This window comes from Mirounga leonina, unplaced genomic scaffold (assembly GCF_011800145.1).
Source record: "Mirounga leonina isolate KUSES-001 unplaced genomic scaffold, KU_Mleo_1.0 Mir_418, whole genome shotgun sequence".
Taxonomy (NCBI): Eukaryota; Metazoa; Chordata; class Mammalia; order Carnivora; family Phocidae; genus Mirounga; species Mirounga leonina.
The window spans coordinates 17,757,161-17,773,095 of NW_023270739.1; the positions used below are offsets into that span (position 1 = coordinate 17,757,161).

The 15,935-nt window shown below is 42.4% G+C and overlaps 1 protein-coding gene across 2 annotated transcripts in view; it reads right to left on the reverse strand.

Annotated features, from left to right (window-relative positions):
• Positions 1-7,939, reverse strand: part of SLC17A8 (solute carrier family 17 member 8) — a 43,204-nt gene extending 35,265 nt beyond the window's left edge. For both annotated transcript variants that reach the window (XM_034987281.1, XM_034987280.1), the window contains exon 1: positions 7,839-7,939. In XM_034987281.1, the coding sequence (XP_034843172.1) occupies positions 7,839-7,939 (101 nt within the window). The remainder of the gene's footprint in view (positions 1-7,838) is intronic.
• Positions 7,940-15,935: the final 7,996 nt, after the last annotated feature.

Genomic DNA, 15,935 nt, shown 5'->3' on the forward strand with positions numbered 1-15,935 from the left:
TTTGAGACAGAGAGAATGAGAGACAGAGAGCATGAGAGGGAGGAGGGTCAGAGGGAGAAGCAGACTCCCTGCCGAGCAGGGAGCCCGATGCGGGACTCGATCCCGGGACTCCAGGATCATGACCTGAGCCGAAGGCAGTCGCTTAACCAACTGAGCCACCCAGGCGCCCTCTGACTCCTCTTTATTCCCAGGGCTCAGCTTATGGCCTGGACATGATTAATCCCTATTCAACTGAAGGGAACGGGTGGACCCCTTCCAGACTTCACTCCTGACCTGAAGCACTTACACGCGGAGGTAAAGATCTGTTCACCCCTGCCCAGAAACAAGTTTGTTCATTTTTCTAAAGAGGGTTGGGGTCATAAGAAGTGGAGGGCTTTAATTATCCAAAAGAGCTGTTTATCGTATTAGGTGTTTTGGTGTTTGCCTACACTCGGTCTGTAAGATCGGAGAATCTTCATTCTTGCCAGGGTAACATGTGTCTGGTTGTTTCTCCAAATGCAGAGAGCTACGTTCTGTGGGTTGCTGGCCCTTTACACACTAGGAAAGTATAAGCCCACTGTTCACAAACACAATTGTCCAGTAAACATGTCAGCCCCAGGAGTCTAATTGCTTAAGATATGCTCCATAGCCTTCAGGCACTTACAGAACTACTTACTTACAATTCAAATGTAGCCAGTAATTATGGAGCAGGTTTGGTTTGGTTTTGTAGGCGATAAGGTCAACATTTAATGGAACACAAAACGAGCAAACTTACAGATCATTTTATGGCTTTTTAAAATCCATTCACTTGCTCACTTATGGTAAATGTTGATTATGGGCTGAATTGTGCCGCCACTGCCTGACCCTAAATTCTTACTTTGAAGCCTTAACCCTCAGGACCTCAGAATGTATTGGGACAAAGGGCCTTAAAGAGTAATTAAATGTCGGGGCGCCTGGGTGGCTCAGATGGTTAAGCGTCTGCCTTCGGCTCAGGTCATGATCTCCAGGTCCTGGGATCAAGCCCCACACTGGGCTCCCTGCTCAGCAGGGAGTCTGTTTCTCCCTCTTCCTCTGCTTCTCCCCTCTACTCCTGCGCTCTCTCTCTCTCACTCTGTATCTCTCTGTCTCAAATGAATAAATAATAAAAAAAAAAAATTCTTTAAAAAAAAAGAGAGAATTAAATGAGATTATATGGATTGGCCCTAATGCAGTAAGACCTGCGTCCTTATAGGAAGAAATTTGGACACACAGACGTCAGAACTGCATGTCCACAGAGGAAAGACCATGTGAAGACACAGCGAGTAGGTGGCCTTGAGGAGAAACCAAACTGTCGACACCCTGATGTTGGGCTTCGAGTCTATAGAACTGTGAGAAAATAAATTTCTCAATAAGTTACCCAGTCTCTGGTACTTTGTGATGGCAGCTCAAGCAAACTAATACAGTATTAGGGGGCTGAAGGATACTGACTACCTTCTACACTGGTACTGTGTGAGGTACATATTTATATATACATCTATATACATAATCTCCCTTAATCCCCAGAACAATCTTGAGAGGTAGAATTATCCCTCTCTTACAGCTTGGGAGACTCAGAATACTTCAAAAACTTGCCCGAGAGGCACCCAGCTGCAGTGGGGAAAGTGAAAACACAACCCAGATTTGATATCAAGCCCCCTCCTACCAGTACGCCACAGGACCGAACTAGAAAGCACCTTACACATATCAAGTGCTTCACCTAAGTAGACATTTTTAAAGGTTTTGGAGAAAGAATATTGAAGAAGGATTGAGGAAATATGCCCTCGAGTCAGACAATCCTGTGTCAAATGCTGAGTCCAGTATTTATTAGCTGTGTGAACTTCAGATACTTAACCTCTCTGAACCTCGATTCCCTGAAAGGGGACAGGACTAACGTGAGCACTAGAGGAGATAACGTTTATAAAGCACTTAGTATCATTCCTAGCTCTCTATAAATGATCAATAAATGGTAACTTTTAAAGAAGGGAGGGGGTACTTAAAATCTGACTCCCAGAGCTAGTCTGGGATTTGCAATAGGATCTCAACAGTGTGGCTCTCAGGACATCAAATTCTAAAAGATCTCAATAAAATTCAACTCCTACCCAGTCAGTACTGTCATACTACCTGTATTTTTTTAATTTTTAAAACTAATATTTCCCTCTTCCAGGAGACCATAATAAGTTCAAAGTCAGGAACCAAATATCCCTAGCACCTGCCACAGTCACACGGATTTTGAAGTGTTAGCCTGTTTTGATTTTCCTCCTGGTAATTTCATCCTTTCCTCTCCCCTCATTCAAGCAGAGAGTCGGTGATTATTACCTAATCAGGGGATGATAAGATGGACAATAAGAAAAAAGATAAAAATAAAAAGACCTGGTCTCTATGGCTTTTTCATTCCAGAAGCCTAAGCTTTCAGGTGACAGGCAGCTCAAAGTCCAGTCTAGCCCGTAGACATGTTTTGTTTGTATGGTTTGGGGGAGAGGGGTGTGGTTTTTCAGAATTTGGATTCATTTCCAGAGTTTAAAAATCAGGAGAGTGCTCCCAAATAAAAACAAAAAGATATGTTCAAGTCTTAACCTCTGATATCTGCAAATATGATTTAATTTAGACATAGGGTCTTTGCAGTTATAATCAAGTGAAGATGAGGTTATATTGGACTAGGATGGGTCCTTATCCAATGACTGGTGTCCCTATAAAGAGAGGGGAATTTGAACACAGATGCAGAAGCTCAGGGAAGTAGGCCAGGTGACAACAGAGGCAGAGACTAGAGTGATGTACGTGTCTACAGGCCAAGGAATGCCCAGGGTTACCCGCAGCCACCAGAAGTGAGGAAGAGGCAAAGATAAACCCTTCTTCAGAGGCTTCACAGAGAGCGTGGTCCTGCTGACACCTTGATTTGGGACTTCTGGCCTCCAGAACGATGAGTGGCACGTCAGGTAGCCATGGCAACAGAGACGGAAGGTATGTCTAGGATCCACTCACCAAGACTGATGTAGCTACCACTGCTGCCAGCAACAAAACTAATGCTGAGCCCTGATATAGCACAATCCCTGAGGAGACAAACCAGCCCGTTGGTGGCAAATTGTTCACATCAGACCCCTTCCATCTTGGAAAGGGTAGCAGTTCATCCTGACTGGGACTGACATATATTCCATATATGAGCCTGCAAGGCTTGGCCTGCATCACTACCTGAAGATTCACAGAATCCTGATTAGCCAACATGGGATCCCACATAACATCACCTAAGACCAAGACACACAATTTATGGCAAAGGAGGTACAGCAGGCGGCACAGGACAATGGGATCCACTGGTCTTACAACAAGCCGCACCGGGCAGAAGCTGATGCAAAGGAAGCCTCTTAGAGATGCAGCTGAGGCATCAGCTCAGAGAGGAATCCCTGTGAAGATAGGGTGCTGTCCTTCAGGATGCAGTATGTTCCATAAACCAACAGTTATTATAATGATGCTGGGTCCCCAACAGGCAGAATATATTGGTCTGAGAAACACAGGGTGCAAGTGGGAGTAGCCCACTTACCATCATGCCCAGTAAGTCACTTACAGAATATCTCATCTCTTCAACTTTAGACTCTGTGGGTCTAGGAGTCCTGATGCCCAAGGAAGAATTCTTCCACGTGGGAATACAATGAAAATCCCATTAAATATAGCTATCACTGCTGCCCAGTCAGGTTGGGGTCCTCATGCCAAGACCAAAAGGCAAGGCCAGGGGTCACCATAGTGGCAAGGCTGATTGGTCCTGAATTGGTCCTGATCTTCAGCAGGGGCAGCCCACAGCCCATGACTGACTGATGCAGAGACACAAAAGACTGGCCCCTTTGCTTAAAGGGACAGCTCAGTGCCAATTATGCTCCAGATCCTCCCACTGTGATCTGGCCCCTGTGTATTACCTGAGATCACATCCTTGCTTGGTTTTCTCCTTTCCTATCCTGCTTTACTCCCTGCCTCCCAATTTCCAACTCCATAAATCACAGCATAGGCTCTCCAAGTCCCTGTCTCAGGGTCCACTTTTAGGAAACCCTAGCTAAGATAGAAGTGGAGTAAAATGAAGCAGGGAAGAGAGATAGGGAGTAGGTAAGAGGAGGAGGGAAGGAGGACTTTCTCCTTAAATAGGATGGTCAGGAAAGTCCTCCCTGGGAAGGTAACCTTTGAGAAGAGACTTGAAAATGGGAGAATAAGCCATCAGGCAATTAGAGAGAAAAAATTTCAGGGTGAAAAACAGGATGCAAAAGCTGGCATGGGAGTGGGTCTGGGGAGTTTCCGTAAGAGTGCAGAGTGTGGCTGGAGTCGGGTGAGGCAGGAAAAGAAGGCCAGAGATGAAGTCAGAGTTCTCAAGTTCCCACAGATCAGGTAGGGCCTTAAAGGCCATTGAAAGGATGCTGGCTTTAATTCTGAGAGAGGTGGGAAACCACGGGGAGGTTTTGAGCAAGGGAGAGATGCGACCTGACTTTGCTTTACTAGAACTACCCTGGCCAGTCGGAAGCCAAGTTGCCTGAAGTTGTGCGGGGAGCAAGTAAATGATGGCACAGCCATTAGAACCCGGGCTCACCTGACCTCAGAGCCCGCTCTCACACACTGACATTTGGCAATGGAGTAGACAGTGCATGTCTGGTACATAAGTTGAATACACGGTCACTGCATGCTGAGGATGGACACAACACAAAAGGATTGGTTCCATCTCTTTAAAGGGAAGATATAAACACTTATAAGGAGACCAGGCACCCCTTCTGTTTCCCTAGGGAAGTCTTCAATACTACAACTGATTAGGAGAAAAGCCCATACTTGCCATAAGATCCAGAGGTTGCTGGCTACATTGCAGCCCAAGTAACTCCCTAAACCTAAATGAGTCATTAAGTTTCAACACAGTAAGCGGGAAGAGCAAAGACAGAGAGGTCACAGAGTGTAATGACTAAGAATGATGGGCAGAGAACATCTGGTCTGAAACCCAGCTCTGCCACTTATAAGCTATGTGACCTTGGGTAACTTACTTAACCTCTCTGTGCCTCAGCTTTCTCATCTAAAATGGTTAACTGCAATAATCCCCACCGCATAGGGTTTAATGGAATTAAATGTGTTTACAGGGCCTGGAACAGATAATGTCTGCCATTATTATTTTATTATACATAAGCAATTAGAATACACCCATATTGTCATGTAAATTGAATAAATCTACATGTCAATTTCTAGATATCAACTTCCAAATTTAATGCCTTCTACGTCATCTGTTCTAATACTGGACTATAAGTGAATATATTCTTTCTTCCACACTTCTGAAATATTATTGTACTTTTAGCTGATGAAATTGTTCAGCTGCTTTTTATCAATGACTCTTCTCCAGAAAGGCTAACAATGCCTGACTGTAATCAGCCCCATGTGTGAACTTCAAATACTTCCCTATGCATTTGCCACTCCCCTGATCATGAGGAACTCTCAGTAATTAAAAAGCACCCCAAGAGGGGAGCCTGGGTGGCTCAGTCAGTTAAGCATCCAACTGTTGGTTTCCGCTCAGGTCATGATCTCAGGGTGGTGAGATCGAGTATCGAGCGGTCAGCGCGGAGTCTGATTGAAATTCTCTCTCCCTCTCTCTCCCCCTCTGCTCCTCTCCCCCCAGTGCATGTGTGTGCTCTCTCTCTCTCAAATAAATAAATAAAATCTTTTTTTAAAAAAGCACCCCAAGAATTCCATTTAGATGATGGTTTCAGTTTTCTTCTGATTTTTTTTTTCCATTGGACTCTGCTAACTGGTTTTAGGTGAAAAAAATCAACAAGGGGAGGGAATGTTCATCATATACCAAGCTCTGGGCAAGGCACTTTATATATAAATATCTTACAGACAAGGTGAACACCAAGTGTGTGTCAGAGTTGGTCTCCCTGGAGGAACCCTAATTCTGGAGCTTTGCTCAAAGACTGTCAGAGCTTAGGGTCAACTTGGATTGCTAGTCAATTAATGCCCTTTTTTTGCCTTCCTCTGCCAATAATTTCCTTCTAGGATCACGGAAAGAAGGGGTTTGAGTTTGGCTCTATTTTTTTCTCAAGTCATCCTACTATTAAGCCAACAGTGATAATAACATCTAGCATGCATTTAGTGCATTCTGCATCTCAAGCCCTATTAGCCGTTTGTCTATTGTGCTGTGATTCACTTCCAAGGAAACCATCCAGAGTCCTAAACACATAGCTCCGTTTCGGGTTGAGGTCGTACAACTTGGAAATTATGAATTTTGTTATATTCCTAAGCAAACCAGTGTGGCAAACAAAAGAATCTTCAAGTAGATCATCTAATCAAACACTGTAAAACCAGCTCTTAGAATAAGTCTCTTACCAAAGAAAGTGATTTAATTCCAAAAAAAGCAATTCAACTTAATGTTGGAAAGAAAATTCCTAAGTGCTTCCTTGTCAAATATTGTATAAACTAAGGTACAGAGTTTGATGATTATAATGGGGACTGTAATTGACTATAGTCCAAAGTCATGGTTTTTGTTCCTGGCTTTGTCAGATTCCTTTGTCCCCATACTTGAATATGACAACCAAGCCATTGTGCCTTCCTTTTTCGTTTTTAATCAAATGAACACCACCACAGTAAGATGGACTTTACCTGGGGAGTACGCAACACAAGGCTAGAACATTCTTCAAAGAAAAGGTCATTATAATCACTTCCTATGTTTGGCTGGTTTATCCTGCTGTCAGCTAGGTTTTTATCTATACAGATAATTCAAGTGGGTCTAATTGAAACCTTTTTGTTTTTAACTTTTAAATTAAAGGAAGGGCTGAACCCAGTTCTCTTACTATGAAAGTTCATCAAGAGTGATACAGGGGAAATTTAACACTGACAGGAGCCCCTGTGTTATAAAACCCAAGGAATGGAGTGAATCTCTGTGCGCCTACAAATAGTCCTTTGCATGCTAAAGTTTTTTTTTAATTTAAGGGATACCATATAAAAGTTAAAAGGAGATGCCAGATGGCATTTTCACTCATGAGGATTAGAGATAGTCATTCAAACATATAAAAATCTTATCAAGAGTATTTTTCACATTTATTTATATCTGAGGGTTTAAAGAAGTCATCTTACCTTGTACATAAGGACTGCTTATTAATTCATCTATAAAACCTAGAAAGGCTATGTCTATTTAAAAAATCACAAATTAAAATGTCACATCAATTCATTCATTTGTGGCAAACTCTCCTTCCAATAATAATGTATTTTACTTTAAAAAATATTTATTTTTTGGTTTGGACAAAAACATTCACTTTAATGATAGTACATAATATTTTCCCACTGTAACCATGTAAGTTTTTTTTTTACCTAAATACTAGTTTTTAAAGATACTTTCTTCAAACTATTGTGTAACTCTTCTTTTCTTTCAAACCCATACAATCAGCAACCACCCTATATAGTTTATATAACAAGCTAAACGCATATCTAATTTTCATTTATAGTGAAATTTCTTAAAAATTACTTCAACTGAAAGCATAACCATGTAATGGGGTTCCTGATTTTGTCATTATTATTGAATTAACAGGAAATATTATCTCGCTAGATCTTTTCTAATTCAGTGCCAAACACACAATATGCAACATCACCATCTCTGCCATATAAGCAGAATGTCTGTCTTGTTATTTTCTTAATTCAATCTTACACTTTTGAGGCATCTTTTTTTTTTTTTCCCTCCAGACACAGTGTATTGGAGCTGGAAGGGGCTCTAGAAGCCGTCTAATCAGACCTACCCATTCCTTTTTAAAAATGTGACTTTTAAAATATGAAGCAAAGTCTTTCAAACACTGGCAATGTGAAATTACTCAGAAATAAACCTAAAGTTTGCGTTCAGACTTTACCTTCGTAAAATCCCCAGTGAATCTCCCACGGCGTTCTTCACTCCTTCCTTTCCAGGTTTCAGAATTTTTTCTTTGAAGGTATCAAATGCTTTCAAAGGCATTTTGAATGGGTGAGGGGACCTCCAAGCACTAACAGTTAAGTCTCAGAAACTGTCATCCTTTCTCATTTCCAGCGTGGGGACCACTCTGCTCTCCTCCTCGATGAGTACCCTGAAGTCAGTTCTCATGGAGGTAACTATTTAACATCAAAAAGGAGATGAAACCCAGCCCAGAGCTTCCAAGATGAAATACCCCAAGGTCCCCCCCGCCAAAAAAAAGAGGCCAAGCAGTGTCTGGCTGGGAGTGCAGTCCCTTGAAAGCTAGAGCTCAGCAGCAGCCTGTGGCACTGTCTCAGGCAGCCACTCTCAGGCAGAACGCAGCCTCGCTCCCCCCCCGGGGCTGCAGCTGGAGAAGCTGAAGTGGGCTCCAGCCCACGAGGTGTCCTGAGACCAGCAACAGCATCTGCAGCCTCTCTCCAGCCCCTCCTGCTTCTTCTGACCACATCCCTCTCCTGCCTCGCTCAGCCCAGCCTGTGGCTCTCACTGAGTGATCCTTTCCAAGGTGATGCTATAGTAACCAACACAATACCTGCCCCTCAGCCTGCCCCTCAGCCGCTGGGGCTTATTAATGGGCTGTCAGCCAGAGCAGACACTCAGGGTGAAGTGAATGAAGCATTCTTAAGTCCTCTGCTTCTCTGAGGTCTAGCCTTACAGACAGGCTCTCAGCCACCCCATTACACCTCATATACCCCTCGTGGGAGCCATGAAACAGTTTCTCAGCCAGACACAAGTGTGGATGTGGTCCTTGGAGGAACACTTGCCCTCCGGGAGGCTGACTGCAAATATCTAGGAAGGCATTCGTTTGCTCCCCATCAACAGAGCAGGATCTCTCAAGGTGAGGTGTGGAGGTGCCATTGGGACCGCCTAACTGAAGGCATCTGACCCAGTCCTGGTACGTGCTTAGACCTCTTCATGGGTCCTCACTGTCCGCAGGAGAAATCCAAGTTCTTTATTATTTATCGTGGCTCACAAGGCCCTCCATGGGACCCCAGCCTTGTTTCTTGTCACTCTGCTCTTCCTATCAGCCCTTCACCGAATTCATGGAGCCCCATATAGCCTCCAGGGTTTGCTCAAGCCATACCCTCTGCCCAGGTAACACTCCACACCCTTCATCTGGGAAGTGTCAGGGGATTCTTAAGTCTCATCAAGACATCTCTTCCTCTAGTAACCCTCAGCGACAAGGTGTCCCTCCTCCACGCCTCCAAATCACCTGGCCTCTACCCGGGTAGGACCTGGCACATAGTGGGGTATAACCTAAAGGGTAGTTGGACTGGGGTTAAAATAGCACATGTTGCTCCCACATTTATGGGCAGCAGGTGACACCTCTGTAAACGACACTGCCATGAAGAAACAGTTTTCATCTGCAAGGCTCCAGTGCTCCAATCTCCCAGCCTGCACACACCTGACAAGTCCTGTGCTGTGGGCTCGCAGATTCCCCAAAAGTCACATCCACAGGACTGGTCACTGCCATCTGCAAGCTGCAGTCCGATCCTTCTTCAAGATTTGAATTAAGTTATCTAAATCAGAGCCGGATCCTTGGTAGATTAAATACTACTACCAATAATAACTATTATTGTTATGGCTAATATTTTATCGAGCTCTATGGCCCAAATGCTGTTAAGCACGCTTCATGTATTATCACAATCCTCCCAACACTGCTTTGTGATTAGTAACTCATTTTTCCTAATTTCACTAACAGGAAACTGAGGCAAAGAGGTTAGACTTGCCAGATGTCAGATCCAAACAGCCTGGCTACAGCTGTTCTCACCTGTCTCTCTTTGTGTCTCTCTCTCTCTTCCCTCCCCATCACATCCTCCGCTTTGCCTCCTCTGACTTTACTGAGGGATATTTTGTATATTGTATAGTTCATCCATTTCAAGTGGACAATGATTTTCAGTAAATTTACCAAATTGTGCAATAATGGTGGTTATTATGTGCTTATGCTAAAGCACAAAGCAGATAGAATGGATCCATCACCCCCAAAAGATCCCTTTTATTCACTGTTAATCCCCATCTCCCATCCCCACTCCCAGTCCCAGGCAACCATTAATCTACTTTCTGTCTCTATAGATTTGTCTTTTCTGGACACTTCATATAAATGGAATCTTACAATATATACTCTCCTGTGTCTGGCTTGCTATCTATTTTAGTATAACCATTCTAGTGGGTATGAAATGGTATCTCATTGTGGTTTTAATTTGCATTACCCTGATGACTAATGACACTGACCACCTTTCCATGTGCTTATTAGCCATTTTTATGTCTTTTTTGGTGAAATCTCTATTCAAGTATTTTAACCATTTTTTAAATGAGATTTTTGTCTTATTACTGAAGCATATATGTTTTCGATCCTTTTTTCTGATTGTGTTCTGCAAATATCTTTTCTTGGTCTGCCATTTGTCTTTCCATTTTCTTCATGCTGTATTTTGAAGTACGAAAAATGTTTACTGTGGATGAGGTCCGATTTCAGTTTTTTCTTTTATAGACTGTGCTTTTGTTTATATATCTAAGTAATTTTTGACTAACCTGAAGTCTTAAAGATTTTTCTCCTATTTTTTTCCTCTACAGGTTTTATTTCAGCTCTTACATTTAAGTCCATGATCATTCTGAGCTCATTTTTATATATGGTGTGAGGTAAGCATCTAAATTCATCATTTTCCATGTGGATATCCAGTTGTCCCAGCACCATTTGTTAGAAAGGCTATCCTGGGTTAATTGCCTTGGCACCTTTGTCAAAAAATCAGTTGAACATGAAGATCTATTTCTGGACTGTCGATTCTTTCTATTGATCTTCATGTCCATCCTTATATTAGTATCACAATGCCCTAACTATAGCTTAATAATAAGTTTTGAAATTGGGAAATGAAAGCCCCTATTCTTTAAAAAACAAAAAATGTTTTGGCTATTCTAAGTCTTTTACATTTCCATATAAATTTTAGAAGCAGCCTGTCAGTTTCTGCAAAAATTCCTGTCAGCCGTGTGCTCTTAAAAGGATAGTTTCTGGCCACCAAACTTGCCACCCACAAACCGTCAAGGCTGAGAATGCTAAGACCCCAGGACATCACACATCCGATCACTCCACCAAGTCTTTACCTGTTTCCAAAAAAGCTCACTCATTCATCAAAAGCAAATCCAGGGGACCTGGGAGGCTCAGTCAGTTAAGCGTCTGCCTTCAGCTCAGGTCATGATCCCAGGGTCCTGGGATCAAGCCCCGCATTGGGCTCCCTGCTCTGCAGGAAGCCTGCTTCTCCCTCTCCCACTCCCCCTGCTTGTGTTTCCTCTCTCGCTGTGTCTCGTTCTATCAAATAAATAAAATCTTTAAAAAATTTTTTTAAAAAAAGCAAATCCAATCACAATATGACAAGCACACTCTCTCGCTGCAGAAAGCATCCACTGGTAGAACTTCTAACCCACATCTCAGTCCCTAGATACTCTTAGGTTGCTTATCTCTTAGAGCACACAATGGAAGCAGTACTAGACAGAGACCACGAGAACCTCTTTCTGAAGGGTCAATGGTGGCTGAAAACACTAACCATTCCTAAAGAGTTGGCTTTCGTGTTGCTCATGAAACACACTTAAGTCTACAGAAGTTTCTTGGTGGTGATTTAGATGGTTGATAATGGTAATAACTAACCTTTGTGGAGTAGTTTCTCTGTGTCAGACTTTAAGCACTCAACTCATGGAACCCCGGCAACGACCCTCTGAGATAGGTACCATTCATTATTATGCCATCTACAGATGAGGAAATGGAGGCACAGAGAGGTGAGGTAGACTTGCTCAAGTGTACACAACTAAGAAACTAAACAGAGATGGGAGATGAACCCAGAAAGTCTGGCATCAGAACCTGTATTTTAGCTTCCACACTAGAACTGTGGACAATAGAAGCAAGAAAATACAAAACCAGACTTTAAAGAATTGAGGCTCATTTTATTCACTTGTTTTTCTTGAAGGCCTACGATGTGGCAGGCCCTTTTGAGGCACTGTGAAAGGCTGAAATGTGAAATGCCTCTTGAAGAAACAAACCAACCAGAAAATGAGTCTGTCCTGCGTAGCAAGCGCCATGTATGGAGTTAGGGGAGCGCAGGCAAGGACACCACCCTCGGCTTGCTGATGGGGAGCGGGACAGGGCTTCCTAGATGAGGGAGTGGTAGTGTTACTTTTCAGGGATGAGAGAGTGAGGCAAACGAGAGAAAAAATGTGGGAGCAAAGACTTAACATGAGAAAGCGTGGCATCTGAGGGAAACTTGCCTACCTGCAGAGTTGGGTGAGTGTGCCATGTGGTAGAAAACAGAGCCAGAGTGATGATCGTGAGCTTTATATAATTCAGCTGTTAAACACTGGATCCCCATCTCAAAATATCGAATAGTGTAAGGACACAGGAAATGATGTGTAGAACAGAACCCCCTGAGGGCCATGAAACAAAAGTTTTGGCTTGTTTTGGGATAGGGAGACCGAATGTTTATTGGAAAAGATTCCAGCCATCGACATGTATTAGATGACTTCCTGGCATCCTGTACCAAAAAAGACTCTTCCCTTAGAGTCTAAGGGAAGATCTTAGACTAAGACCTCTTTAGAAATATTTGTCCAGATCACAGCAATTCCTCATTCTCAGGGAACTTCCAAGCCTTTTATGGTGATAGGGCTTTGTATACACTATCATGTTTCCCAGCTCCCCTGACCACTGCTGGATGGATCAGGGCTGGGCCCCTGCACCAACTGAGGCAGTCAGATGCCAGATTCTCCTGGTAATTTAACTTTGGAATTGAAAGACTGCTAGTTAATTGTGCAGAACCCCAGGGCTGTAACTGTGAAGTGGCTACATTCACCTATGGACTGGAGATGCAGAGAACACTGCTCTGGCAAAGAGAGGAATGAAACAGAATAAAACTACCAGGGTGGGGCGCCTGGGTGGCTCAATTGGTTAAGCGACTGCCTTCGGCTCAGGTCATGATCCTGGAGTCCTGGGATCGAGTCCCATATCGGGCTCCTTGCTCAGCGGGGGGTCTGCTTCTCCCTCTGAGCCTCCCCCCTCTCATGTGCTTTCTCATTCTCTCTCTCTAGACCCAGCTGTCCTTCTGCCCTTGGGTTTCATGAAATACCCACACCCTTATAACAAATTGACCCTTTGTAGCCTACTCTAGTTAAAGACAGCTTCTGCTCCTCACAGATAAAGAATTTTGACCATTGCAGTGAATTAAAACTCAAATCCTATAATGCGAAGACTGCCTTTACCTACACCATACCGGCAAGCCTGACTGTCCAGTTTAATGACAGGTAGGATTTCTAGTCCCCAACAGTGAAAGGGGTAGAGCTCTTGGGCTGGTTGTGGGCCGACATTCCAATCCACCTGGGATGGGAGTGCGGGGGAAGAGGGCGGGTAAGCAAACAAATCCCAAACAACCTGAAGATAATTATTCAAGAACTTAATTCCACCAAATCCAATCAAAGTGTTAGGTGGAGAATTTTAACCAGGCTTAAGCTTATGACCAAAAATTACCCTTTCGGATAAGAAACTTCATAAGGAAACAAAGGTAATGAAGAAAACATCATTTTGAGGTCCCTTCTCTCCTGAATTCTATGTCACCTTGTCCAGCCAATCACTTTCTCCACCCCAGCTCCACACTCCTCCTACCCATCCTCCATTACATACTGAGACCAGCATAAAAATTTCTATTTTTTCCAGGACTTCCCTCAACCTTTTACAATTTAAAATTATATTGTTGATAACTATCAGTACTAATCAGAATGTATATAAAACGATTTTTTTCATCACACTTCCATATTTAACATTCATTCTTTTATTAATAATCAAGGTTGTATACAAAGCAATTTCAAGTATCTCATTTGATTCTCACAACAACCCTGTGGAACACGTATGGATATCAAGACTCAATTCTGCCCAAGGCAACCTGACTAGTAGAATGTGGAGATCTGGGGGTAGGTCCTTACACCCATTTCCTGAGTTTATAATACCATAGTACACAGCACACTGTGATCCTATAATCCCACTGTGGGCACTGAAGACTGCCTTTAACATAACTCAGGAAAGGTGTGCTCAAAACCTTTGTACCTTCAAAAACGTCATTGAGGGGCGCCTGGGTGGCTCAGTCCACTAAGCATCTGACTCTTGATTTCTGCTCAGGTCACTGTCTGAGGGTCTTGAGAGCAAGCCTCGAGTCAGGCTCTGCGTTGAGCATGGAGCCTGCTTAGGATTCTCTCTCTCCCTCTCCCTCTGCCCCTCCCCCATCTTGAGCTCTCTAAAAAATAAATTCTAACTCTGAAACCAATAATACACTATGTATTAAATTGAATGTAAATAAAAAATTAAAGGGGTGCCTGGGTGGCTCAGTCAGTTAAGTGCTCAGGTCATGATCCTGGGGTCCTGGGATTGAGCCCCACACTGGGCTCTCTGCTCAGCAGGGAGCCTGCTTCTCCCTCTTCCTCTGCCCGCCCCCTGCTGGTGCTCTCTCGCGCATGCTCTCTTTTTCTCAAATAAAATCTTTTTTTAAAAAAAGCTAATTAATAATAAATAAATAAATAAATAAATAAATAAATAAATAAATAAATAAACAAACATCATTAAGCACCTAACTATAGGTAAGCTTGTGCAGCTACTGTGGAAATTTTAGAAATAAATAAAGTTGGGTGCTGATTTTTAAAATTACACCCTAAATTGTTGGCTTTCACTAAAAAGTTCCACCAAAAAGTAGGGCCAACCAGTAAAATCAAGAGAAACTGACATAAAACACTGACATACTAGCCCCTGGGTTGAGAGTGCCACTTTTCACCCAAGTGTGATAAGATATCCTTTCTAAGGTTAATGGGAACCTTTAGCCCATTCTATAGTAATTGCTTCCTTATCTGTCTTTTCTGACTTGAGTTTCTTGATAGCATTTTATTCTCACAAAGTAGAATGATAAAGTATATACACAAAGTAGAATGACCAGATATTATCTCCATTCTACAAATCAGGAAACTGAGGCTGAAACTCAGTAATTTGTTCAAAGTTACAGTTTGTGGTAGGGCCAGGATTTAAACCTATCTGATTACAAATGTTCATTATGCCCTGATGATTCAGGTCCATCAATAAAGCATTGTTGGTCCCATTATATTTCAGCTCACTGTGAGTTGGGTACTAGAATTCAATTAAATCTATGTCCTAAATCATAGGAATATAATTTTACACCATTATTAAATAAAATACATCTCCATATACTTTGCAAACATAAGGTTGCATATATGGACACCTTGGAAATATATCCAATTCTATTTTTGGTTCATCACTGTAACTGCCTAGATATTAGGTGTCATTAATTTTTTTCCCAATTAATGAAAATTTAAAAGACAGTCAAATAATCAAAATATAGAAAGGCAGGATGTCCACACAGCATGGAATAATTTCTAAGTGTTTCACATTTTTCATAGAAGTATTTATTCATGACATGCATTCCTTGTATTTATGAAGCACTTCTAACTTCATTCTTAACTGCTTCTTTGATCCTTATAACTACCTAGAGGATCAGGTTGGGCAGACCGGCCCACTTTACTGTTGAAGCGAACAGCATGGAGAAGACCAATAACATACTTAGTTCTTTTAAGGTACCGGGAAGAATTGCACTAGAAATCATACCCATATATTCATCTACTGTTGGAGCCAAAAGCATGGAGAAGACCAATAATGTACTTAGTTCTTTTGAGGTACTGGGTAGAATTGCACTAGAAATCATACCCATATATTCATCTGCTGGCTGTCACTGGATGCCTTTAACAAATTACTTATCATTTCATCTTAGAGAATCCCATTCCCCGCAGCCCCCAGCACAAGACACATAATTATCAACTCTCAAGTCTGTTTTCTGGCTATAAATATTATAGACGAGAGAACTTATTTAACATGTGTTATTGTCTGGACACTCTTGAGTATATAATGGTTCAGACTCAGTCTGATATCCCTATTTGTAAGTAATTGGGGAAATACTGGTTCATTTCATCCATGGAA